General features: G+C 42.6%; 5 protein-coding genes across 5 annotated transcripts in view; 2 read left to right on the forward strand and 3 right to left on the reverse strand.

Annotated features, from left to right (window-relative positions):
• The window catches only part of LOC118212099 (lens fiber membrane intrinsic protein-like), a 6,812-nt gene extending 3,042 nt beyond the window's left edge, over positions 1-3,770 (forward strand). The window contains exons 2-5 of the mRNA XM_035389699.1: positions 74-249; positions 1,653-1,802; positions 2,248-2,382; positions 3,112-3,770. Of these exons, the coding sequence (XP_035245590.1) occupies positions 75-249; positions 1,653-1,802; positions 2,248-2,382; positions 3,112-3,173 (522 nt within the window). The 5' untranslated portion in view covers position 74 and the 3' untranslated portion in view covers positions 3,174-3,770. The remainder of the gene's footprint in view (positions 1-73; positions 250-1,652; positions 1,803-2,247; positions 2,383-3,111) is intronic.
• Positions 3,771-4,882: 1,112 nt separating this feature from the next.
• Positions 4,883-5,758, reverse strand: LOC118232273 (free fatty acid receptor 3-like). The gene has a single exon (XM_035427169.1). The coding sequence runs from the start codon at positions 5,756-5,758 to the stop codon at positions 4,883-4,885; it is 876 nt and encodes a 291-aa protein (XP_035283060.1).
• A 6,623-nt stretch (positions 5,759-12,381) lies between these two features.
• Positions 12,382-13,932, reverse strand: LOC118210948 (free fatty acid receptor 3-like). Its single transcript, XM_035387492.1, has one exon. It carries the CDS (start codon positions 13,919-13,921, stop codon positions 12,965-12,967), a length of 957 nt encoding a protein of 318 aa, XP_035243383.1. The 5' UTR covers positions 13,922-13,932; the 3' UTR covers positions 12,382-12,964.
• Positions 13,933-15,831: 1,899 nt separating this feature from the next.
• Positions 15,832-19,261, reverse strand: LOC118209856 (free fatty acid receptor 3-like). The gene is made up of 2 exons (XM_035385557.1): positions 19,214-19,261; positions 15,832-17,767 (listed from the first exon to the last, which is right to left on the reverse strand). The coding sequence occupies exon 2, from the start codon at positions 17,751-17,753 to the stop codon at positions 16,797-16,799; it is 957 nt and encodes a 318-aa protein (XP_035241448.1). The 5' UTR covers positions 17,754-17,767; positions 19,214-19,261; the 3' UTR covers positions 15,832-16,796.
• Positions 19,262-21,485: 2,224 nt separating this feature from the next.
• Positions 21,486-24,094, forward strand: LOC118232334 (free fatty acid receptor 2-like). Its single transcript, XM_035427277.1, has 2 exons — positions 21,486-21,493; positions 23,086-24,094. Exons 1-2 carry the CDS (start codon positions 21,486-21,488, stop codon positions 24,092-24,094), a joined length of 1,017 nt encoding a protein of 338 aa, XP_035283168.1.
• Positions 24,095-25,128: the final 1,034 nt, after the last annotated feature.

A 25,128-nucleotide genomic window follows, 5' to 3' on the forward strand; every position in this document is an offset into this window, starting at 1 on the left:
CTCTCACTCTCTCCCTCCCTCTCCCTCCTCCCCCCTCTCTCTCCCACTCTCCCTCCCCCCCCCCCCCCCCCAGGATGTACAGTTTCATGGGTGGAGGGCTTTTCTGTGCGATTGTGGGGAACATCCTGCTGGTGGTGTCCTGCGCCACAGACTACTGGATGCAGTACAGACTGTCGGGCAGCTTCGCCCACCAGGGCCTGTGGAGGTACTGCATGACCAACAAGTGCTACATGCAGACCGACAGCATCGGTGAGTCGCGGACCCAGTGCAATCGCTGTTATTGTCTTTGTCCATCCATCCATGATTATAATACCCGCTTATCCTGGGCAGGGCCGCGGGGGGTGCTGGATCCTAACCCAGCATGCTTTGGGGCGAGTGGAATACACCACGGACAGGCCGCCACTCCACTGTAGGGCACACACACACACCATTCACCCACGCACCATTCACTCACCATTTGCTCACACACTCACACCTTTGGGCAATTGAGCATCTCCAATCAGACTACCAGCATGTCTTTGGACTGTGGGAGGAAACCGGAGTACATTCAAACTCCACACAGAAAGGCCCAGGTGGGATTTGAACCCAGGACCTCCTTGCTCTGAGGGGACACTGCTACCCCATAAATTTGACGCCTAGCGTGGGGCTTAGCATGTCCGAATTCGCACGCTGTAGTGGAATGGCCGACTGCATCGGCATCTGTGTTCATGCAGGACCGCCGCTGCCAATTTGGGGGTGCGGTTCTACTCCCAAACTCGAGGGGTCGCACTTCCGCTTCATTCCACCCCGCAGACTGCAGCTGAGCTTGCACAGGGTGGAGTAGGAGGAAGGCCTTTCATATGCGGCTTTAACGGGCAGTCCACAGGCACCCGATTGACCAGCGGGGGAGGGGTGGGGGGGTGTGTTGCAAGATCGTGATGGAACACAGGCCCCTAATTAACCGAACCCACCCATGCGATTGGGCGTCGCCCTGTTGGAGCTGCACTGGCACAGTCCGGATTCAATCTGAGACTCGTCCATGCACCACGGCGTGGCGCCTTGCCCGTATGAGCCAACCGTGCTGTTATTATGCCACCTCAGCTTCACTGCATCTCAACCAGCGCCATCGCCAGAACTCAGACCGTAATAAATGTGTCCGCTGAAATCTTAGTGAACACACGGGCGAGAAGAATCGTTCTGAAGTCAGGAAATCGGAGGCCTGTTTGAAATGGAGTGGGGCTATCTGCATCATCAGGTAGCAACACGATTATCTGCAAAACAAAAAAGGCAAACTTCAGCATAAAAAAATTGACACGGTTAGCAAAAGCTGTACGTTGAGCCGTACTTCTGAGCAGATTGCCTTATCAGAGTAAAAGGTGCCTTTTCTCCAAACAAACAAAAAAAAAGGGATTGTGGTTTATATTTGTTTTGCCTGTCTTTGCATCTCTTCTCTCATGATGAGACTGAGGCGGGCTGATGATTTCCGATGATTGTGATTGTTCGTTTTCTTTTCCCCTACTCACAGGTGTCTCATGTCTTTATCTATTACTGAAATCGGGCCTCATTCGAGGTTTGAATACACAAGCATAAAAACTGCTTCTCCCTCTTTATCTCTGTTTTTTTCTCCCTCGGTCATCCTCTTTTCTCTCTCTCTCTCCCTCCCTCTGGCACAGCCTACTGGAACGCCACTCGTGCGTTCATGATCTTGTCTGCGATGTCCTGCTTTTCGGGAATCATTGCCGGGATCCTCTCCTTCGCCCACTTCTCCGCCTTTGAGAGGTTCAACCGATCCTTCGCAGCTGGGATTATGTTCTTCATCTCCAGTGGGTCTCTCTCTCTCTCTCTCTCACACACAAACACACACACACACACTCTCACAGATGCACAGATTCACACATACTGCACTCTCACTCCCATGTGCACATACAAACATACAGAGTCATTAACATGCATGAACACCAACACGCATGTACAGGCTCATATTCCAACAAATGCACACACACACACACACACAAAATAATTCACATTCACACTCATATGCTCACATGTTCGCATTCACACACAAGACAAATACACGCAAACACACATGTAACAGTCATTAGCACAGACACACTCACACGTCAAAACATATACGCGTTCACGCACCACGCGCACACACACACACCGCGCACACACACACACTCCTTCCCCAGCGCCACACTCCTAAATCTTCCTCTTCCTCTCCTTCTCTTTCCCCCTCTCCTGCCTGTCCTCTCTCTCCCCGGGCAGCTCTGTTTGTGCTGCTGGCCATGGCCATTTACACGGGGGTGACGGTGAACTTCCTGGGGAAGCGCTTCGGAGACTGGCGCTTCTCCTGGTCCTACATCCTGGGCTGGGTGGCCCTGCTCATGACCTTTTTTGCAGGTGAGGACTGTGATGACGAATCGATAAGTGCATGCGCTAGTAAATACATAAACGTGTCCTGCTCAAGGAGGTGAATTGCTCATGATTGTTGGAGACAGGACCACACAGAAGGGTGAGGGGTGGGGGGGGGGGGGGGGTTCCACTGAATAGGCAAACATAACAATAGGCAAAGTGCAAACAACAACATTAAAGAACATATTTTATATTGCAAAGGCAAAGAACAATTTATTTGTTTATATTTTATACTTTTTTAAGTTTAAAGTTAAAACTTCAAGTTAAAAGTTCTGCTACTGGAGTGCTAATTGCTCCCCCATGTAGAGAATCTTCAGCCTGTTAAATGTGAGTGAGTGAGTGAGCGAGCGAGTGAGCAAGCGAGTAAATGAGTGAGTGAGTGAGTGAGTGAGTGAGTGAGTGTGTGAATGAGCGAATGAGTGAGTGAGTGAGTGAGTGAATGAGTGAGTGAGCAAGCAAGCAAGTAAATGAGTGAGTGAGTGAGTGAGTGAGTGAGTGTGTGAATGAGAGAATGAGTGAGTGAGTGAGTGAGTGAGTGTGTGAATGAGAGAATGAGTGAGTGAGTGAGTGAGTGAGTGAATGAGTGCAAGACTGAGTGAGTTAATGAAGGAGTGAGTGTGTGAGTGACTTACAGGACCAGTCCATGAGCTGCTTCGCATCTAAAACATGCTTCCTTAAGTGCCATGACCCTTAACAATCTTGCTCTTTGGTTTCCAGGCATATTTTACATGTGCGCCTACAGAATGCACGAGTGCAGGCGGATGGCTGGGCCCCGGTAAAATGAGAAATAATGATTGAAAGAAAGAGAAGAACATGAACAATTCAGACAATTTGCTTTATTGGCAGTGTGCAATGGGGAGAGCGAGGGGAGGTTGGACATGCCAACGTTTTTCGGGAAAAAACATTTGCATGGATATCTGACTTCACATTTAAAGAACAAACAAACACTGGACAAAATATTTCAATGTCAATTTACATAGACGCCGAGAGTAGAAAATGCATTCATACTTGGCAGAATTTTCAATAAAGTGAAAAGTGGAACCTGGCTTTCCAATGATTTGAAATATCGGCATCGTTTTTGAATAATGTCTGTCTGTGTGTCCTCTAAAAACTACTTGCACGTCCAGCATTTCGTTTTTAGTTCACAAGTACATTTTCAGAAAGTTATTTACATTGTTGTTCACTAGGGACTAGAGTTAAATGGATGTGATAGCAATTTTCAACAAATACATTACCATACACGAAAAAACAACAATACAATACAGTAACATCGGCTTAATATAAAAACACAAGGCCTTTCAAATATCAGTTTAGATCTCTGCCAATGGATGTTAGACTCTTGGTTATGAAAACAAAATGGACAGACTGCTAGCAGAACAACAGATAGACTAACCCATTGGTCAGAGCCTGCAGTACGTTCCTTCTGTCCTCGGTTGGTAACAATAGTTAACAATGTCAATTGAATGGTAAATGGTAAATGGACTGCATTTATATAGCGCTTTTATCCAAAGCGCTTTACCATTAATGCCTCTCATTAACCAGAGCATTTAGGGGTTAGGTGTCGTGCTCAAGGACACTTCGAATGAGGCTCGTGGCTTATCATTAGGCTTATAGTTTATATCTGAGCTTATAACTAAAAGCTTTGAGGAGATATGCCGAATATCACCATGATGAAGGCTTTGTTGTGAAACACACTGGGGGTTCATGGTGGAAATTCGGAAATAAGATATGTCAACTCCCTTCAGCAAATGACAATTTCTTCTTTTCTCCACCCTTCCACTAACAACAGCATCTTGAACTTCAAGGTAGCAAGCCCAGTTTTGCAATGAATTTTGTCTGTAACACCAGATGTTAATTTGTCTTGCCACTTGGCGAAGAGGTGTGGATATCAATATGATTGGTTAGCCTGGTTAAATAGAGGTTGAATAAATAATATTTTATGAAATAATTGAAATGCCATTTCTCTTAATCAGCCTCCTTAATGAATGTTCAGAAGATGCACAAATAGGAACCTTTCAGCATCAACAGAAGGTTAACAGTTCTTTCAGGTGTTAAGAACAGAACTTACAGTATTAAGATAAGAACTTCCAGTGTTAAGAACACTAAATAGACCTGAGAAGTTTTGTGCTCAGAAATTTTAGTGATAAGAAAAGAAATTTCAGTTTTAAGAGCAGAATGTTCAGCTGAACAGAACTTCCAGTATTATGAAAACTGAGTAGCTATTTGGGAAGGTTTGCACTCAAGCAATTAGCTGAGGCATTACCTTTCAAATTTCGCCACACCTAGATTAAAAATATGTTGACACACACTCTAAAGAAATCATCATGTAATTTATTTCTAAATTATTATTGCTCTATTCCCAAAAAAGAAAATTCAATGTCACACTTTTCTGGTTAGCTGCATAAGAATATGGAGTTGGCCAACAGGTTTGTCATTCATAAAAATGATATCTCAGCCATATCTACTCTGACTGCCATCGTTGACAAGGTCAAAGTCGGCACCCCAGCAGCCTGTAGAGGGAGTGCTTTATGGTGGCCTGGAAGGTGGAGGAGGAGAAGTAGAAGATGATGGGGTCCAGGCAGGTGTTTGCGGTGCTGAGGAGAACGGTGTAGTACCTCCAGGAGGGGCTCTGCCCGTGCAGGTAGCCCAGCAGGTGGGAGAGGTTGTAGGGGAGGAAACAGACGACGAACACCAGCAGCGTGCCCAGTGCCATGCCCACGGCCTTCTGCCGCTTCCTGCTGCAGATCCGTGGGCGGGCGTACAGGAGACGGATGCAGCTCAGGTAGCAGAAGGCGCAGACCAGGAGCGGGACGAGGAAGAGGACGGAGGACAAATAAAGCCGCGCGGGGAGGAGGAACGCCAGCTGCCTCGGCGTGAAGTTCTCATAGCAGACGGAGGCGTTGATGGTGTCATTTCCCCGCAGCAGGTGCTGGGTCAAGAAGAGGATGCCGCAACCGGCGGAGCCGAACACAAAGGCGATGGCGGCGCCCACCATGGCGTAGACGGGCTTGCGCAGCAGCTTGTAGTGAATAGGGAAGGCCACGCTCCAAAAGCGGTCCACGCTGACGGCCATCAGCAGGAGGGAGCTGGTGTAGATGGTGGAGTAGAAGACAAGGGAGGTGACGCTGCACAGGAAGTAGGGCAGGTCCCAGCGCATGCCGGACGCAGCCTCGTGCATCTTCAGCGGCAGGATGAGCAGGAAGAGGAGGTCCGACACCGTCAGGTTGAGCAGCAGGACGTCGGTGGGCGTGGCCTTGCTCTGGACCTTAAGTGTCAAGGCACAGAGGCACAGGACGTTGGCGGGAAGGCCAATCAGGAAGGTCAGGATGTAGACGGACAGTATCAGCACCTGGCTCGGTATCATCCTGGGGGAGAAGCTCACCAATCAGGGCTTTATACCAGTACATTGCAGTGCAGTTCAGTCAGCTTTAGCGTTGTACAGTAGATTTATTTTCTTTATATATTCACACCCCCCCCCCCATTAAACTACATTGATAGTAGCACATCAATATGCTTACACCACAGAAATACAATACTCATTTGTAAAATGTACATTTATGAAAATGTAATTGCATGATTATTAAAAAGAGTACTACGTTAAAAGAAAAGAAAATAGTTTGTGGACCAGGACCACTATGTATACACAGTGAGCACAAAAACAAAATCAGTATATATATATATATATATATATATATATATACTGATTTTGTTTTGTACTCCACAATTTTAATCTAACAGTTCACTCATGGTTGAAGTGCACATTCTTAGTTTTTATTTAATGGTGTTTTAAGCATTTTTGTTTCGGAAATAACAGCACTTTGTGTGTTCAATTCCTTCCTTGGCGCAAATATTAGAGAGATTTCAGTGTATAGTTTTGATTCTACTGTTTTGATTGCCTTTGGAGGCTGTTATTGGCATTTGTCAACATGAGGACCAGAGTTGTGCCAATGGAAGACAAAGGAAGCCATTATGAGGCAGAAAAACAAGAAAGAAACAATCAGAAATGTATGCCAAAACCTTAGGGTAACCCAAACCAACTGTTTGGAACATCATTAAGAAGAGAAATAAAAATCACATGTATAGCAATTTCTGGGGTCCAAGCAACATCAGCAACAGTTGGGAAACTCTATGACTCTATGATGGTGAACACAAACATTACATGTATATGTTCCAACTGAGATTGTGGAACATGCCATCAATTTATGGACCTGTCTGATGCAGCAGTGAATTTTTGAAAATTTCTTCAAAATATGGTCTCTATAGTGCCACCATTTGGATAGACTGGGCTAAAACTTTAGGGCATTAATCTTAGTTTAACTGTTAATGCACGGACCAACTTTCACAACTCTATGATAAACAATTTTAGAATTATTATCATTTTTGTGACAAACCATGCTCACTGCCAATTAATTAGATCATCATTTGCCTGTATTTTTCATAACCACTAGGAAAGTAAAATCTGTATAAAGGTATGTGTGAGGTACAATCCAAAATATGTCCAAATTGGTCCATTTTGGTAAGAGAAGCATTTTCAGCATTTTCCAAAAAATTCCAAATAGTGGAAAATCAATTTGTATTTGTATAGCATATTTCAAACATAGACACAGGAATACAGTAATTAAAAAATGATAAAATTACAGCAAATTACATGGACAATTTTTTTCTGCTAAGGAGAGGGACCTGTGCACCAAATTTTGTGATTTGAGGACTGGGCTTGTCAATGTAAGGTGCACTATATTCTCAAGGAAACTTGCTGATTATCTACAGAGTAAACAAAAAATTAGGTCTAAACCAACATATTATGACACTATAATGAACTGCAGGAACACACCGATGGAAATTGTTTGATCGGTTATTTTCTGTACAGTTCATCACACCTGCATTTGGCATACACTCAAAGTGAAACATTAACACAAGAACTTTGCTATCAGATTAATTAAGGGAACCCAAAGTTTTCAAACACATAAATACACACACACACACACACACACACACACAAATGCTTGACAAATAGATACGTTTGAATCAGGTTTTGCTGCTTCACACATTAACAAGAAAACATGTAAACACAAATTTTATAAGAGGCTGATGTCACATCATTCAACCGTTAAGTCATGGACATCAAATGTGAACTCTTATTGCGAGGAAAACAGTTTAAAACCAAGTTTTCTTACCTGTCCACCAGTTAATCTAGTCCGCTGTCAGGATTTCACTGTTTTAATCTTGGCAGAGTGAGGAGACTTCCTGTGGTACTTATCATTTTAGTCAAAGCAGTCGGTGATGACTTGCTGTGTCCAATGACTTCATGTCTAGTTTAAGAGTACGTACAAACTAAACATTCAACAGGCCCTATTGATCAGAATCAGAACCAAAGCCAGACTTTATTGGCCAAGTATGTTTTTTCATGTGTACAAGGAATGTCACTTGGTGAATCAGTTGCTCTCTTTTTGTATTCATAAAGTAATGTTTTAGTTAAGCATATTGTTAATTAGCCTTGTTTATGCTTAGCTGTAACTTAATGTCATATCACTAATGGGAGGTATGCTAGCACCGTTCAGATAGACTATGTGCCTTGTTTATAAAATGGTCTAGCAATCAAATTGTATCTTTAGTAGTGGCTTATCCAAAAAACTACAACTAAGTGATTATTTATAAAATCCCACTTTTATGTGGATATGATAATATCTCTATACTAAGTGTATGCTAAACGTAAGTTACCCTGCTGGACATGTGGAGGTACTGCATATTTTAGGGTTGTGCGCAAATAAGCAAAGTGGGCATGAACAGTGCAGGAAATGTTGTAATGCAACTTATTGAGAGAAAAAATGGCTGTTATTTGTCGCAATAATAAGACTGCATAATTGTAAAGCACATATTCACATGGGTTCAAATTGAAGTAAATTTGAGATTCATATATCACAGGTATGTAAGTACATAGGTCACAGTTAAAAAAAATAAATAATAATAATTCAGCATGAGCACAACCTGGGAAGTGATCTTGCAATTATGTTTAAAACAAGCAAAAAGATGATTAATTTTTTTTCTAGAAATGGGGTCCCTGTACATGGTCACAGTACTTCATGCATCTGATACCTCTACCCACTGAATTAAAGGAAATTGTGGGTTAACCTCTGGCCCCATGTCTTTTTTAAGGCCCAGGTCTGGGCTGCAAAGCCTGACTTCCTGTCACTTGTGTAAAGAAATGCATCTGCTAAGAGCCGAAGGTAAAAAATGCCAGACATACATTTTTACAACATGCCTTTTCCTCATCGGTTACACTATCACTGATAAATGATTATCTAAACACATTCTCAAAGGCATTCTCTCCTTTCCTCAGTCTCACAGGAAAGACTCTTCGGTCTGCGCAGGCGTCTTATCGTTTAAATGTCAGCCTTCTCATGGCCTGTTAGCGATAAGGAAACTCATCCAAGCCCAGGGACTGTTTAAAAAAAAAAAAAAGAAAAATAGGCAGAAGTGTAGTATAATGGTTAGGCAACTGGGTCTTTAACCCAAAAGGGTGGACACTGCACTGCTGTTGGCAACCTTGTACCATACGATGCACATAAAAAACTAAAATTCACAAGACATGAAAATGTATCTTGGTGCCGTATCTCCAAACAAAGTAAAGGGCACGGCTGGCGGTGGCTATGGGCAGGGGTGGGCTCAGCCCACCCAAATGTGCGTCTTGCCCACAATCAAAAGTTGATGATAATTTCCGATGACCCAGATTGCTTGTTTTTTTTTCCACTAGTCGGTGTCTCATGCCTTTATCTATTACTGAAATCGACCTCATTAGAGGTTTGAATACACAAGCATAAAAATTGCGTCTCTCTCTCTCTCTGAATTTTTCTCCCTCGGTCATTCTCTTGTTCTCTCTCTCCCTCCCTCTGGCACAGCCTACTGGAACGCCACTCGTGCGTTCATGATCTTACTGGCAATGTTGTGTTTTCTGGGATCATTGACTAAACCATCTCCTTCTCATCCAGACACACACACACGCACACACACACACACACACACACACACACACACGCACACACACACGCACACACACACACACACACACACACACACACATACACACACACACACGCACACCTACACACACATACACACACACACATACACACACACAAGAATTTATTGCTATACTTGTGAGGACTTCCCATTGACTACATTCATTCCATAATCTCTAACCCTAAACCTAACCCCAACCACTACTAACCTTAACCCAAACCTTAACCTAATTGTAACCCTATCCCTAACCCTAAAACAGCCTCTTGAGCTTGTGGGGACCAGCAAAAGGTACTCACCTTCTGTAAATTTCCTCATCTTTCTATCCTTGTGGGGCCATTTGGTTCTCACAAAGATAGTAATACGTGTCCACACACACACACACACGTGTCCACACACACACACACACACACACACACAAATAGAGTAATTTGCATAAACACAACTTTTATACATTTACACAAATACACGCCCACAGACACTGTCTCATCAGGAATTGATAGTTTAAATGAAGGATCGGTAAGAATTGCAGCCAAACATCTGTCTGGCCCCATATGTCATATATATATATATATAAAGATAAGTTTATTCAAAGATATATTTCCAGAGAAGTGGAATGAACCCATTATGACACCGTTGCCCAAAGATGAAAGATCTTCATTCATTCATTCACAGGGGCAAATAGTTGACCAGTTAGCCTACTACCAATCCTGAAGCAGGGTCATTTGGATAGGTTCCAAACATATTTTACAGGCAATGTGCTAATTACTGAACTTCAGCGTGCAAATTGAGCAGGCCATTGCACTTTCACTGCCTTAATGCGTATAACAGATGAGAGGCTGACAGCAATGGATGCCCACAAGTTAGTAGGCGCAGTGATGTTGGATGCTGGAACACACGCAGCTAAGCTTATTTCAAAATAAGTCCTTAGCCAAGCATTTTCTTCTCTTCCTTTATTCAACCTGGGAAAGAGGCCGATTGAGAGTAAAGCTCTCCCTTGTACAGCGACGCACTGAGAATACAACAACAAAGCAGCAAACACACAACAAACAGTGCATTAGAACATCACACAAATAGAGCTGTGTGAAAATGAACAGATAGTTTTTTTTTGTACAGTTTTTTTTTTTTTAAGTGATGAATCATTTCAAGCTAAACGTCATTACTCCTCCTCACTCGCACCTCTGTTTCACACTCGCTTTCCCCTCCCGGAACCACATTGGTCAGGGGAAAAAATAACCTCTATCTCCGTTCTCTTATCTTTCTTCTGCTTCTGTCTTCCTGTTCTCCGTCCGTCCTTCTGTGTGCTTGTCTCGTTGCTCCTGAGACCCGACACTAAAAACTCTCGGCCTTTCAATGCAATCTTTTTCATACATCTTCCTTTGGGCCAGATTTTGCTGGTAAAATGATACTTTTAAAGTGGTACCAATGCCAAAACGGAGCATGAACCAATACCTGTTTTTTTTTTTTTTTTTTTAAATAAAGAGCAAACAACAATTTTAAAGAACATCTGGTATATTGCAAAGGCAAAGAACAATTTATTTGTTTATATTTTATACTTAAAATAAAAGTATAAAATTTATGTTTTATACGGTTTCACTTTTGGCATTTTGACCGAGTTTAAAGTTCAGAGTTCAAATTCCAAGTTTCCGCTGCTTGAGTACTAATTGCTCCCCTTGTAGGAAAGTTTCAGCTAATCGTGAGTGAGTGAATGAGTGAGTGAGTGCAGGAGATTATGAATGAATAAGTGAGTGAGAGAGTGAGTGAGTGAGCGAGCAAGCAAGTGAATGAGTGAGTGAGTAAGTGAGTGAATGAGTGAGTCAGTGAGTGAGTGAGTAAGTGAGTGAGTGAGTGAGTAAGTGAGTAAGTGAGTGAATGAGTGCAGGAGTGAGTGAGTGAATGGGTGACTTACAAGTGATGTCCATGATGTGCTTCACATCAAAATAAAGAAAATGGCTGCTTCCTTAAATGCATACTTGCCATGACTCTTAACAACCTAACTGTTTGCTTTCCAGGCATATTTTACATGTGCGCCTACAGAAGGCACGAGTGCAGGCGGATGGCTGGGCCGCGGTAAAATGAGAAATAATGATTGAAAGAAAGAGAAGAACATGAACAATTCTGAAAATTTGCTTTATTGGCAGTGTGCAATGGGGAGAGCGAGGGGAGGTTGGACATGCCAACGTTTTCCGGGGAACAAACATTTGCATGGATATCTGACTTCACATTTAAAGAACAAACAAACACTGGACAAAATATTTCAATGGCAATTTACATACATGCCAAGAGTAGAAAATGTATTCATACTTGGCAGAATTTTCAATAAAGTGAAAAGTGTAACCTGGCTTTCCAATGATATGAGATATCAGCATTGCTTTTGTATAATTTATATCTGTCTGTCCTCTAAAAAACTACTTGCACCTCCAGCATTTTGATTTTAGTTTATATTTGCATTTTCAGAAAGTTTTTTGCATTGTTTGTCACTAGGGATCAGCGTTAAATGGATGTGATAGCAATCTGCAACAAATACATTACCATACATGAACAAAAACGACAATATAATACACTAACATAAGTTTCATACGAAGACTCGTTTTTTTTTTTTTTTCTTTTCAAAAAAAGATGACACAAGGCCTCACAAATATCAATTTAGATTTCTGCCAATGGCTGTTAGCTTCTTGGTTCTGAAAACAAGATGAAAAGACTCTTAGCAGAACAACCAATAGACTAACCCAATGGTCAGAGCCTGCAGTACTTTCCTTCTGTCCTCAGTTGGTAACAATAGTTAACAATGTCCATTGAATGAGGCTCATAACTTATCACTTATAGGCTTACAGTTTGTATCTAAACTTCTAAGCAAAAACTTCAAGGAGATAAGCAGAATACCTCCATGATGAAGGCTTTGTTGTGAAACACACTGGGGAATCATGGTTGAAATAACAAATGACAATTTCTCTTTCTCTTTCTTTCTTTCTTTCTTTCTTTCTTTCTTTCTTTCTTTCTTTCTTTCTTTCTTCTTTTCTTCTCATGCTTTTTCTCTTAATCAGCCTCCTTAATGAATTTTCAAAAGATGCACAAATAGGTACCTTTCAGCATCAAAGGTTAACAGTTCTTTCAGTGTTAAGAACAGAACTTACAGTATTAAGAGAAGGACTTCCAGAACATTGAATAGACATGAGAAAAATTGTTCTAAGAACTTTCAATGTTAAGAACGAAACTTTCCATGTTAAGAACAGAGCGTTCTGTGTTAAGAACAGAACTTTCAGTTTTAAGAGCAGTATGTTCAGCTGAACAGAACTTCCAGCATTATGAAAACTGAATAGCTATTTGGGAAGGTTTGTACTCAAGCATTAGCTTTATAGTTTTGCCACACACATGATAGACATAGGTAGACCCTCACACACAAGAAACTACCATGTACTATTTTGTGAAAGTATTATTGCTCTATTCACAAAAAAGTTAATTTTTATTTTCTTATGAATGAGCGTCACATTTTTCTGTTCAACTGCATGAGTGTACGGAGCTGGCCTCCTGGTTTGTCATACATAAAAATCATATCTCAGCCATCTCTAAGGTGGTTTGCAGCACAGCCATCTCTGCTCTGACTGGATCCTTCGTTGACAAAGTCAATTTGGCGTCGGCACCCCAGCAGCCTGTAGAGGGAGTGCTTAACCGTGGCCTGGAAGGTGGAGGAGGAGAAGTAGAAGATGATGGGGTCCAGGCAGGTGTTTGCGGTGCTGAGGAGAAGGGTGTAGTACCTCCAGGGGGGGCTCTGCCCGTGCAGGTAGCCCAGCAGGTGGGAGAGGTTGTAGGGCAGGAAACAGACGACGAACACCAGCAGCGTGCCCAGTGCCATGCCCACGGCCTTCTGCCGCTTCCTGCTGCAAATCCGTGGGCGGGCGTACAGGAGACGGATGCAGCTCAGGTAGCAGAAGGCGCAGACCAGGAGCGGGACGAGGAAGAGGACGGAGAACAAATAAAGCCGCACGGGGAGGAGGACCGCCAGCTGCCTCGGCGTGAAGTTCTCATAGCAGACGGAGGCGTTGACGGTGCCATTTCCCGGCAGCAGGTGCTGCGTCAAGAAGACGATGCTGCAACTGGCGGAGCCGAACACAAAGGCGATGACGGCGCCCACCATGGCGTAGACGGGCTTGCGCAGCAGCTTGTAGCGGACGGGGAAGGCCACGCTCAAAAAGCGGTCCACGCTGACGGCCATCAGCAGGAGGGAGCTGGTGTAGATGGTGGAGAAGAAGACGAAGGAGGTGACGCTGCACAGGAAGTAGGGCAGGTCCCAGCGCATGCCGGATGCAGCCTCGTGCATCTTCAGCGGCAGGATGAGCAGGAAGAGGAGGTCCGACACCGTCAGGTTGAGCAGCAGGACGTCGGTGGGCGTGGCATTGCTCTGGACCTTGACGCTGAAGGCACAGAGTGAGAGGACGTTCGCGGGAAGGCCAATCAGGAAGGTCAGGATGTAGACGGACAGTATCACCATATGGTTCACCATCATCTGCGACATCGCCAGTTGGGGACCTGGAAGAGAAGCCCACCAATCAGGGCTTTATATTAGTACATTACCGTGCTCTTCAGTCAGCTTTACAGTAGATTTGTTTTCTTTACATATTTACCTGTCCACCCTCATTAAAATTAATTCATAGTACAGAAAATCATTACAATTACATCACAGAAATACGATGTTCATTCATGAAGTACACATTCATAAAAATGTAACTGCATTATTAATAAAAAGAATACTAGTTAAAAGAAAATAGTTGGAGGACCAATTAGAATGAATTTCAGCATATGGCCCATTATATATATTTCTATAGATTCCAGATTCCAGCTGGCAAACTCTGTTACTTCATGATGGTGGACAACAACTGTATATGCATGTGTTCCAACTGAGAATGTGGACCATGCCATCAACTTGGGGACCTATCTGAGGCAGCAGTGGCTTTTTGAACATTTCTTCATGTTGGGATCACTATAGCGCCACCATGTGGTTAGACTGAACTAAGCCTTAAGAGCTGGAGTCTTGATCCTACTGTCAATGCCCATACCGACTTTCCTAATTAAAATTAAATTAAAATGTAATTAAATTTAATGTAATTTTAGAAAATTCAAAATGGCGGACAATCCAGCATCTTGGTCTAATGGATCTTTGAGGCAAACAAGTTCTTTGTGTGGAGGGAGATCTACTGGCATTGTTTTCATGCCACTAGGTCAAATAGTGCAGTTATGCAATGGCAATTTAAACTTTTTTGACTATTTATAGTACCACAAACTCAATTGCCACTAAAAGAGGTACTGCATTGGGTGACACCCTCCAGCAAAACTTCAAATTTCATAAGAATCAGCCATGGATTTAAGGATGAAAAATAATCGATAATTGGTTGATTTTTTGTATTTGGATCTATATAATGCCACCATATGTTTGAATTTGCCTTAAACCTGAGGAATGAAGTCTTAATTTAACTATTAATGCAACTTCTATACCTTTTTGTCAGATGGTAGTCATTTTAGTATTTTTGGCATTTTTCTAACAAGCCACACCTACTGAAATCCATTTATTGGATTGTGGTTTGGCCATATTTTTTTGTAACCACTAGAAAAGCAATACTTGTTTAAGAGTAAGTGAGTGAATGAGTGAGTCAGTGAGTGAGTGAGTAAGTGAGTGAGTGAGTGAGTGAGTGAGTGAATGAGTGCAGGAGTGAGTGAGTGAATGGGTGACTTACAAGTGAAGTCCATGATGTGCTTCACATCAAAATAAAGAAAATGGCTGCTTCCTTAAATGCATACTTGCCATGACTCTTAACAACCTAACTGTTTGCTTTCCAGGCATATTTTACATGTGCGCCTACAGAATGCACGAGTGCAGGCGGATGGCTGGGCCGCGGTAAAATGAGAAATAATGATTGAAAGAAAGAGAAGAACATGAACAATTCTGAAAATTTGCTTTATTGGCAGTGTGCAATGGGGAGAGCGAGGGGAGGTTGGACATGCCAACGTTTTCCGGGGAACAAACATTTGCATGGATATCTGACTTCACATTTAAAGAACAAACAAACACAGGACAAAATATTTCAATGGCAATTTACATACATGCCGAGAGTAGAAAATGTATTCATACTTGGCAGAATTTTCAATAAAGTGAAAAGTGGAACCTGGCTTTCCAATGATATGAGATATCAGCATTGCTTTTGTATAATTTATATCTGTCTGTCCTCTAAAAAACTACTTGCACCTCCAGCATTTTGATTTTAGTTTATATTTGCATTTTCAGAAAGTTTTTTGGATTGTTTGTCACTAGGGATCAGCGTTAAATGGATGTGATAGCAATCTGCAACAAATACATTACCATACATGAACAAAAATGACAATATAATACACTAACATAAGTTTCATACGAAGACTCGTTTTTTTTTTTTTTTTTTCAAAAAAAGATGACACAAGGCCTCACAAATATCAATTTAGATTTCTGCCAATGGCTGTTAGCTTCTTGGTTCTGAAAACAAGATGAAAAGACTCTTAGCAGAACAACCAATAGACTAACCCAATGGTCAGAGCCTGCAGTACTTTCCTTCTGTCCTCAGTTGGTAACAATAGTTAACAATGTCCATTGAATGAGGCTCATAACTTATCACTTATAGGCTTACAGTTTGTATCTAAACTTCTAAGCAAAAACTTCAAGGAGATAAGCAGAATACCTCCATGATGAAGGCTTTGTTGTGAAACACACTGGGGATTCATGGTTGAAATAACAAATGACAATTTCTTTCTCTTTCTTTCTTTCTTTCTTTCTTTCTTTCTTTCTTTCTTTCTTTCTTTCTTTCTTTCTTTCTTTCTTTCTTCTTTTCTTCTCATGCTTTTTCTCTTAATCAGCCTCCTTAATGAATTTTCAAAAGATGCACAAATAGGTACCTTTCAGCATCAAAGGTTAACAGTTCTTTCAGTGTTAAGAACAGAACTTACAGTATTAAGAGAAGGACTTCCAGAACATTGAATAGACATGAGAAAGATTGTTCTAAGAACTTTCAATGTTAAGAACGAAACTTTCCATGTTAAGAACAGAACGTTCTGTGTTAAGAACAGAACTTTCAGTTTTAAGAGCAGTATGTTCAGCTGAACAGAACTTCCAGCATTATGAAAACTGAATAGCTATTTGGGAAGGTTTGTACTCAAGCATTAGCTTTATAGTTTTGCCACACACATGATAGACATAGGTAGACCCTCACACACAAGAAACTACCATGTACTATTTTGTGAAAGTATTATTGCTCTATTCACAAAAAAGTTAATTTTTATTTTCTTATGAATGAGCGTCACATTTTTCTGTTCAACTGCATGAGTGTACGGAGCTGGCCTCCTGGTTTGTCATACATAAAAATCATATCTCAGCCATCTCTAAGGTGGTTTGCAGCACAGCCATCTCTGCTCTGACTGGATCCTTCGTTGACAAAGTCAATTTGGCGTCGGCACCCCAGCAGCCTGTAGAGGGAGTGCTTAACCGTGGCCTGGAAGGTGGAGGAGGAGAAGTAGAAGATGATGGGGTCCAGGCAGGTGTTTGCGGTGCTGAGGAGAAGGGTGTAGTACCTCCAGGGGGGGCTCTGCCCGTGCAGGTAGCCCAGCAGGTGGGAGAGGTTGTAGGGCAGGAAACAGACGACGAACACCAGCAGCGTGCCCAGTGCCATGCCCACGGCCTTCTGCCGCTTCCTGCTGCAAATCCGTGGGCGGGCGTACAGGAGACGGATGCAGCTCAGGTAGCAGAAGGCGCAGACCAGGAGCGGGACGAGGAAGAGGACGGAGAACAAATAAAGCCGCACGGGGAGGAGGACCGCCAGCTGCCTCTGCGTGAAGTTCTCATAGCAGACGGAGGCGTTGACGGTGCCATTTCCCGGCAGCAGGTGCTGCGTCAAGAAGACGATGCTGCAACTGGCGGAGCCGAACACAAAGGCGATGACGGCGCCCACCATGGCATAGACGGGCTTGCGCAGCAGCTTGTAGCGGACGGGGAAGGCCACGCTCAAAAAGCGGTCCACGCTGACGGCCATCAGCAGGAGGGAGCTGGTGTAGATGGTGGAGAAGAAGACGAAGGAGGTGACGCTGCACAGGAAGTAGGGCAGGTCCCAGCGCATGCCGGACGCAGCCTCGTGCATCTTCAGCGGCAGGATGAGCAGGAAGAGGAGGTCCGACACCGTCAGGTTGAGCAGCAGGACGTCGGTGGGCGTGGCATTGCTCTGGACCTTGACGCTGAAGGCACAGAGTGAGAGGACGTTGGCGGGAAGGCCAATCAGGAAGGTCAGGATGTAGACGGACAGTATCACCATATGGTTCACCATCATCTGCGACATCGCCAGTTGGGGACCTGGAAGAGAAGCCCACCAATCAGGGCTTTATATTAGTACATTACCGTGCTCTTCAGTCAGCTTTACAGTAGATTTGTTTTCTTTACATATTTACCTGTCCACCCTCATTAAAATTAATTCATAGTACAGCAAATCATTACAATTACATCACAGAAATACGATGTTCATTCATGAAGTACACATTCATAAAAATGTAACTGCATTATTAATAAAAAGAATACTAGTTAAAAGAAAATAGTTGGAGGACCAATTAGAATGAATTTCAGCATATGGCCCATTATATATATTTCTATAGATTCCAGATTCCAGCTGGCAAACTCTGTTACTTCATGATGGTGGACAACAACTGTATATGCATGTGTTCCAACTGAGAATGTGGACCATGCCATCAACTTGGGGAGGCAGCAGTGGCTTTTTGAACATTTCTTCATGTTGGGATCACTATAGCGCCACCATGTGGTTAGACTGAACTAAGCCTTAAGAGCTGGAGTCTTGATCCTACTGTCAATGCCCATACCGACTTTCCTAATTAAAATTAAATTAAAATGTAATTAAATTTAATGTAATTTTAGAAAATTCAAAATGGCGGACAATCCAGCATCTTGGTGTAATGGATCTTTGAGGCAAACAAGTTCTTTGTGTGGAGGGAGATCTACTGGCATTGTTTTCATGCCACTAGGTCAAATAGTGCAGTTATGCAATGGCAATTTAAACTTTTTTGACTATTTATAGTACCACAAACTCAATTGCCACTAAAAGAGGTACTGCATTGGGTGACACCCTCCAGCAAAACTTCAAATTTCATAAGAATCAGCCATGGATTTAAGGATGAAAAATAATCGATAATTGGTTGATTTTTTGTATTTGGATCTATATAATGCCACCATATGTTTGAATTTGCCTTAAACCTGAGGAAAAAAAAAAAGTTTTCTTCTCATTTTCTTTCTTTCTTTCTTTCTTTCTTTAGGATGAGCCTTAATGATTAAAAATTTCTTTTTATGTATCGCCTGCATCTGTGAAACAGTGTAACATCAACCTAAGTGCGCAAGCTTAAAGAGAATTTTCTTAATAATGATGGAAGTAGTTTAAAAAAAAAAAATTATTTAAATTTAAAATTAATTATTTTTATTACAGAAACTAGGAATATGCTTATCTATAGAGTAAACTGAAAAGTTATTAAGAATTACATCTGGACTGACATATATGTAACTGCATTGAAATGTTAATTGCAGGCACCAATGAAAATATTCTGATCAGGTAATCTGTGCATAGTTCATAACGCTTGTATACTGTACTCACTCAAAGTACAACATTAACACAAGGACTCTATCACTTATCAGTGTTATTTAGGAAAACCATAAAGTCATAAATCTGCACACACAAAAAAAAAGCACAACTGAGAGATAAGTTTGTGGGGAAAGCAGTTTAAAGCCAAGTGTTCATACCTGTGCACCAGCTTGTTTAGTCGGCGATCACGCTTTGCTGTCTCTGTCCTGGCAGAGTGAGGAGACTTCCTGTTGCCCGTATTTATAGGGCTGGGTGGCAGATGTCTGATGACTACCTGTCCGACGATTCGTCAGAATCAGAACCAGAACCCGATTATATTGACCAAAGATGTTTTTTTTTATTTTTAAAAAAAAAGAAAACACTTGCTCTCTGTATATTTATAAAATAATATATGAGTAAAGGATACTGTTCATGTGCCTTTTCAGTGTTTCGCTATGACTTAATGCAAACACGACGCAGATTTATCAGGGGCCTCATTTATAAAATGATCTTGTGATCAAATTGAACGTTAAATAGCCACAGTATACAAAAAAAAAAAAAATCATTACCAAGGGAATTTTAATATGGGTTGAAACCTGGCTGTCTTACAGACCACAACACATAGCGTCAACCACAATGCATGCATATCTAGACCGCCTTGTAGTGGTGCACGTGTGCATGCTCTGTCCATGTGACGCACACATCTCCTCAATAGACAATGTAGCCGAGGTCCTGTGGTCACATGACAGTGATTTTTGAGTCTGGTTCCTTCGATGGTTTCCTCCTACATGGCTTCCAGGAAGTTCGTCCCTGCCGCCGTAGCCCCTGGCTTGTTGTGCGGGGGTTCAGGCCAGGGTGAACTGTGATCTGCATCGTTACAGATTCCTTTGTAAAGTGCACTGCACAGCGCCGGGGCTTGTGATAAGTACAGTTTTAGTAACAGGTCGTAGGAAGGCCGCTCAAACTGCAGTTTCCTGTTTCTGAGAATGTGGTTAGATAGCCATTTATCAGTGATCAGCTCATCAAAACTAGAGAAGAATTGTGCAACTTTCATGACTCATCTCGCAATTTAGCCTTTCACACAGGAAGAGCTTAACACCATGACGGGCAGTCAGGCCCTGCAGCTCAGACCTGGGCCATTAAAATGGTTCGGGGCCAGAGATGGCCCCATAATTCGATTTTATTCATTGGGTAGAAGCATCAGGTGCATGAAGTACTATGCCCATGCACAGTGGGGGCCTTGTTTCCAAAAAGTATCTGTTTTTTAAATCTAAAATATTAGAGTAAGATTCTTCCCCAAGTTGCGTTTTCACTTTAATTTATGAAAATAACTGAGGCCAAAAAAAAGTTGCTTGTGCTGGTTTTAAGTAGCCTATCTGCTTTTCATTCGCCTGCGATATATAAATCTAAATTGGGCTTCAACCTGAACTCACGTGGACCTGCTTTGCGATATACTCAGTCTTGTGATTGTGACGAATAACAGCCGTTTTCCTCAAAATAAGGTTGCATTCCTTGCACTCTTCAGGCCTAAAATTGATCAATTGAATGTTATTCTTAGGGCGCAAACACAGCCCACTCTGGGGATTCGCGCACAGCGTGCAAACATGCTGTACCTTCACACATCCCGCGGGTAAATTGCATCTAGTATAAAATTTGCCTTGAAATATTACCATGTACACATTAAAGTGGGATTTTAAAAATAAATTATTACTTACTCATGATTTTCAGCATAAGCCACTACTTAAGATACAATTTGATTGCTAGACCCTTTTATAAATGAGGCTCATGGTCAATCCGCGCGGCGCTAGCATACCTCCCGCTAGTGATATGATATTAAGTTACAGCTAAGCATTAAAAAGGCAAATGAACAATGTGCTTTACCAATACATAATTTTATAAATACAAAGATTCACCAAGTCAAATTCCTGGCATGCATAAAAAACATAATTGGCCAAAAAAAAGTCTGGTTCTGGTTCTGGTTCTGAATCTGATCAATAGAGCATGGTAAGTGTTTGGCCGTATGTATGTAATCTTTAAACAAAAAAACAGTGAAACGTGAAGTCATTGGGCACAGCAAGTCATCGCCGACTGCTTTGACTAAAATAATAAGGACCACAGGAAGTCTCCTCACTCTGCCAAGATTAAAACAGTGAAATCCTGACAGCGGACTAGATTAACTGGTGGACAGGTAAGAAAACTGGGTTTTAAACTGTTTTCCTCGCAATAAGAGTTCACATTTGATGTCCACGACGTAGCAGTTGAATGATAATTGACATCAGCCAGTTGTAAAATGTGTGTTTTATATGTTCTGGTTGTTAGTTTAGCAGACACAGGCCAAAACTTACCTCTCAGTCATTGTGCTTTTTTTTAAATTTATGACTTAGATTTGCCTAAACAACACTGATAGTAATAAAGTTCTTGTGTTAATGTTTTACTTTGTGCATGTGCATTATGCAAGTGTGATGGATGATACACAACATAGCCGATCAGAAGACTTCTATTGGTACATTCCTGCAGTTCATTTCAATGCAGATATATGTTGGACCATACATAATTATTACTTTTTCATAACTTTTCAGTTTACTCTGTGGCTAAACAGCAGACTTCCTAAGGAATATTCCTAGTTGCTGTGCAAAAAAGAAACTTTTTTCCCCATTAAACTTGCGCACCTGTGTTTATGTTTAACATGTAGGCTTTGCACCATTAGCATATACACTGTTTCACTGATGCAGGCAATATGAAGAAAAGTTTGAATCTTTAAGCCTCCTCTGAAAAAAAAAAAAGAAGAAAATCCTTTATGAAGGCACTTGTTCTATTAATGACGCACCGTTGTGGCTTGGAAACAGTGATTTGAACCATCTTTAGGCTATTAGTTGAACCATCTATTAGGCTAGTTGTCGGGGAACTTTCAGTGTACACCCTTGTATCACGCAAAGGTTTGGCATTGATGCCATAACCTGTCTTCTCTGCTTGTAGAGCATCACACTGTTGTGTTCAGCGATTACAGTGAGGCCCAGAAACCATTGGCCAGGGCTGGCCATGTTGTGCTAAAACATTGCAGAACGGCCACGAGGGCATTTTGCGAAAAGCTGTAGGTTCGTCGTGGTGCCTTTTTGCTTCAAAGTGGATTTTGTGTCCTAACCGACAAGCCCACAGTTAACACACACGGGACCCCCCTGAGGCACAGTGACTGTGGCGCTGTTGTCTGTTGTCAAACGGGGCGTCAAAAGCCTGGACTGAGAAGCTTGGCTTTGGGACGGGGGCCCTGTGGAGACTGCGTTTCCATAGGCCCCAGAACTTCACACCACGCCCCCTTGGTCTGAACACTCACCTGGCATGGCATTTCCAGGAATCGGTCTTCCTTGGTCTCCAGCACTGTAAAGCATCAGTGCGGTTTTGCATGTTTAGTTAATGATTGTTGTGTCCTTTCTTTCACCTCAGCTGCCACAAGTGTAAAGTTTCAGCCTACAGCCTACCCAACGAGACTCTCTGTGGATGAGTTTTACATATTACTTATCCAGAGTGACGCACATTGTATCCATTTATACAGCTGGATATATACTGGAGCAATGCAGGTTAAGTACCTTGCTCAAGGGTACAACGGCAGTGTCCTACCGGGGAATCGAACCTGTGACCTTTAGGTTACAAGACCAACTCCTTAGCCATTATACTACACTGCCGCCCTCACACAAGCACTGGCATGAGCGATTCGAATCCTGTCAAAGTGCACTTGGCCAAGTTACAAAGACCAGATATAGACCTCCTTTTATTTGTCGTTTTATGTGGATAAATGAATGAGTGTTTCAGCAGAGGGGTGTGGGAGGCAGGGACGAAGCCTGGCAATATTACATAGATGGAAAAATTACCTGTTTTGACAGGTAAGTATCTGCTGTGCTATGGATGTGGTTTACTGAAGGGTGACAGGCGAATGTAAACAAAATAAATCTTTCTACTGTACAACGCTAAAGCTGACTGAACTGCACTGCAATGTACTGATATAAAGCCCTGATTGGTGAGCTTCTCCCCCAGGTCTCCAACTGCTGATCTAAAGGATGATACCGAGCCAGGTGCTGATACTGTCCGTCTACATCCTGACCTTCCTGATTGGCCTTCCCGCGAACGTCCTCTCACTCTGTGCCTTCAGCGCCAAGGTCCAGAGCAAGGCCACGCCCACCGACGTCCTGCTGCTCAACCTGACGGTGTCGGACCTCCTCTTCCTGCTCATCCTGCCGCTGAAGATGCACGAGGCTGCGTCCGGCATGCGCTGGGACCTGCCCTACTTTCTGTGCAGCGTCACCTCCTTTGTCTTCTTCTCCACCATCCACACCAGCTCCTTCCTGCTGATGGCCGTCAGCGTGGACCGCTTCCTGGGCGTGGCCTTCCCTATTCACTACAAGCTGCTGCGCAAGCCCGTCTACGGCGTGGTGGGCGCCGCCATCGCCTTTGTGTTCGGCTCCGCCGGTTGCAGCATCGTCTTCATCGTCCAGTACCTGCAGCAGAGCAACTCCTCGGTCGACACCTCCGTCTGCTATGAGAACTTCACGCCGAGGCAGCTGGCGGTCCTCCTCCCCGCGCGGCTTTATTTGTCCTCCGTCCTCTTCCTCGTCCCGCTCCTGGTCTGCGCCTTCTGCTACCTGAGCTGCATCCGTCTCCTGTACGCCCGCCCGCGGATCTGCAGCAGGAAGCGGCAGAAGGCCGTGGGCATGGCACTGGGCACGCTGCTGGTGTTCGTCGTCTGTTTCCTGCCCTACAACCTCTCCCACCTGCTGGGCTACCTGCACGGGCAGAGCCCCCACTGGAGGTACTACACCGTTCTCCTCAGCACTGCAAACACCTGCCTGGACCCCATCATCTTCTACTTCTCCTCCTCCACCTTCCAGGCCACGGTTAAGCACTCCCTCTACAGGCTGCTGGGGTGCCGGCGCCAGACCGATTCATCGGCAAATGATCCAGTCAGAGCAGAGATGTCTGTGCTGCATCCCACCTCAGATGCCATTTTTATGAATGACAAACCAGATGGTCATCTAGGTATTCATATGCAAATAGAGAGAAAGGTGTGACACTCATTCATAAGAATACAAATTTACTTTATTGCGAATAAGGCAATAATAATTTTAGGATAAAGTACACTTACAGTTCTGTTCTCAATGCAGAAAGGTTTGTTCTTAATACTGACAGTTTTGTTCTTAATACTACAACTTTGTATCTTGATACTGAAAGTTGTGTTCTTGATACTTAAAGTTCTGTTCTTAATCCTGAAAGATTTCTTCTTAATACTAAAAGTTGTGTTCTTAATGCAGAAAGTTCTGTTCTTAATGCTGAAAGTTTTGTTCTTAACGCTGCAGTATTTTCTTTTAAAGTAAATCAAATTATGATCTACTCTAATCCCCCTTTAGTGAGAGAATTAGTCTAGCATCATGTCGATTTCAGTAGTTTTCCTTTAGTGTTGTCGCAATAACTTTCTGATGTGCATCAGTTTGTCATAATGTAATTTTTTTATGGAAAAGGGGCGACTGAAAGTTTGTTTCTAAAAACTGAAAGTTTTCTTAACAATGAAAGTTCTGTTTTTAACACTGAAATTTATTTTTCTTAATTCTGAATTTTTTTTGTTCTTAGCACTGAGAGTTCTGTTGTTAATACCGAAAGTTTTGATCTTAACATTGCAAGTTCCATTCTTAATTCTGATTGTTCTGTTCTCAATAAATAATTTCTTGTTCTTAGCCCTGTGAAAATGTACTTCATAGCATTTACAGTTCTGTTTGTTAATACAAAAAGTTTCCCTCTTCATACTTCTGTTCTCAATGCTGAATGTTCAGTTTCCTGTGCTGTTGATGCTGAAAGATACCTATTTAAAATTTTTTTGAGAGTGATCAAGAGCAATGCCATTTCAATGAGGAAATAAACCATCCCCTGGTGTTACAGGAAAGTAAGAGAGGAGAAAAGTGAGATTGTCCTTTGTTGAAGGGAGTAGAAATACCTAATTTCAGTATTTAACCATGAACTGTCAGCGTGTTTCACGTCATAGCTAACCTTCACCGGGGTGAAGTCCATTGATCTCCTTGAGGGTCTTGGTTATGAACTAAGAACCATGAAC

The sequence above is a fragment of the Anguilla anguilla genome, chromosome 1 (genome assembly GCF_013347855.1).
Source record: "Anguilla anguilla isolate fAngAng1 chromosome 1, fAngAng1.pri, whole genome shotgun sequence".
Lineage (NCBI taxonomy): Eukaryota > Metazoa > Chordata > Actinopteri > Anguilliformes > Anguillidae > Anguilla > Anguilla anguilla.

Excerpts from the sequence above, each read along its gene's own strand:
- LOC118232273 (XM_035427169.1), bottom strand. The coding sequence starts at position 5,758 with ATGATACCGAGCCAGGTGCTGATACTGTCCGTCTACATCCTGACCTTC.
- LOC118209856 (XM_035385557.1), bottom strand. The coding sequence starts at position 17,753 with ATGTCGCAGATGATGGTGAACCATATGGTGATACTGTCCGTCTACATC.
- LOC118210948 (XM_035387492.1), bottom strand. The coding sequence starts at position 13,921 with ATGTCGCAGATGATGGTGAACCATATGGTGATACTGTCCGTCTACATC.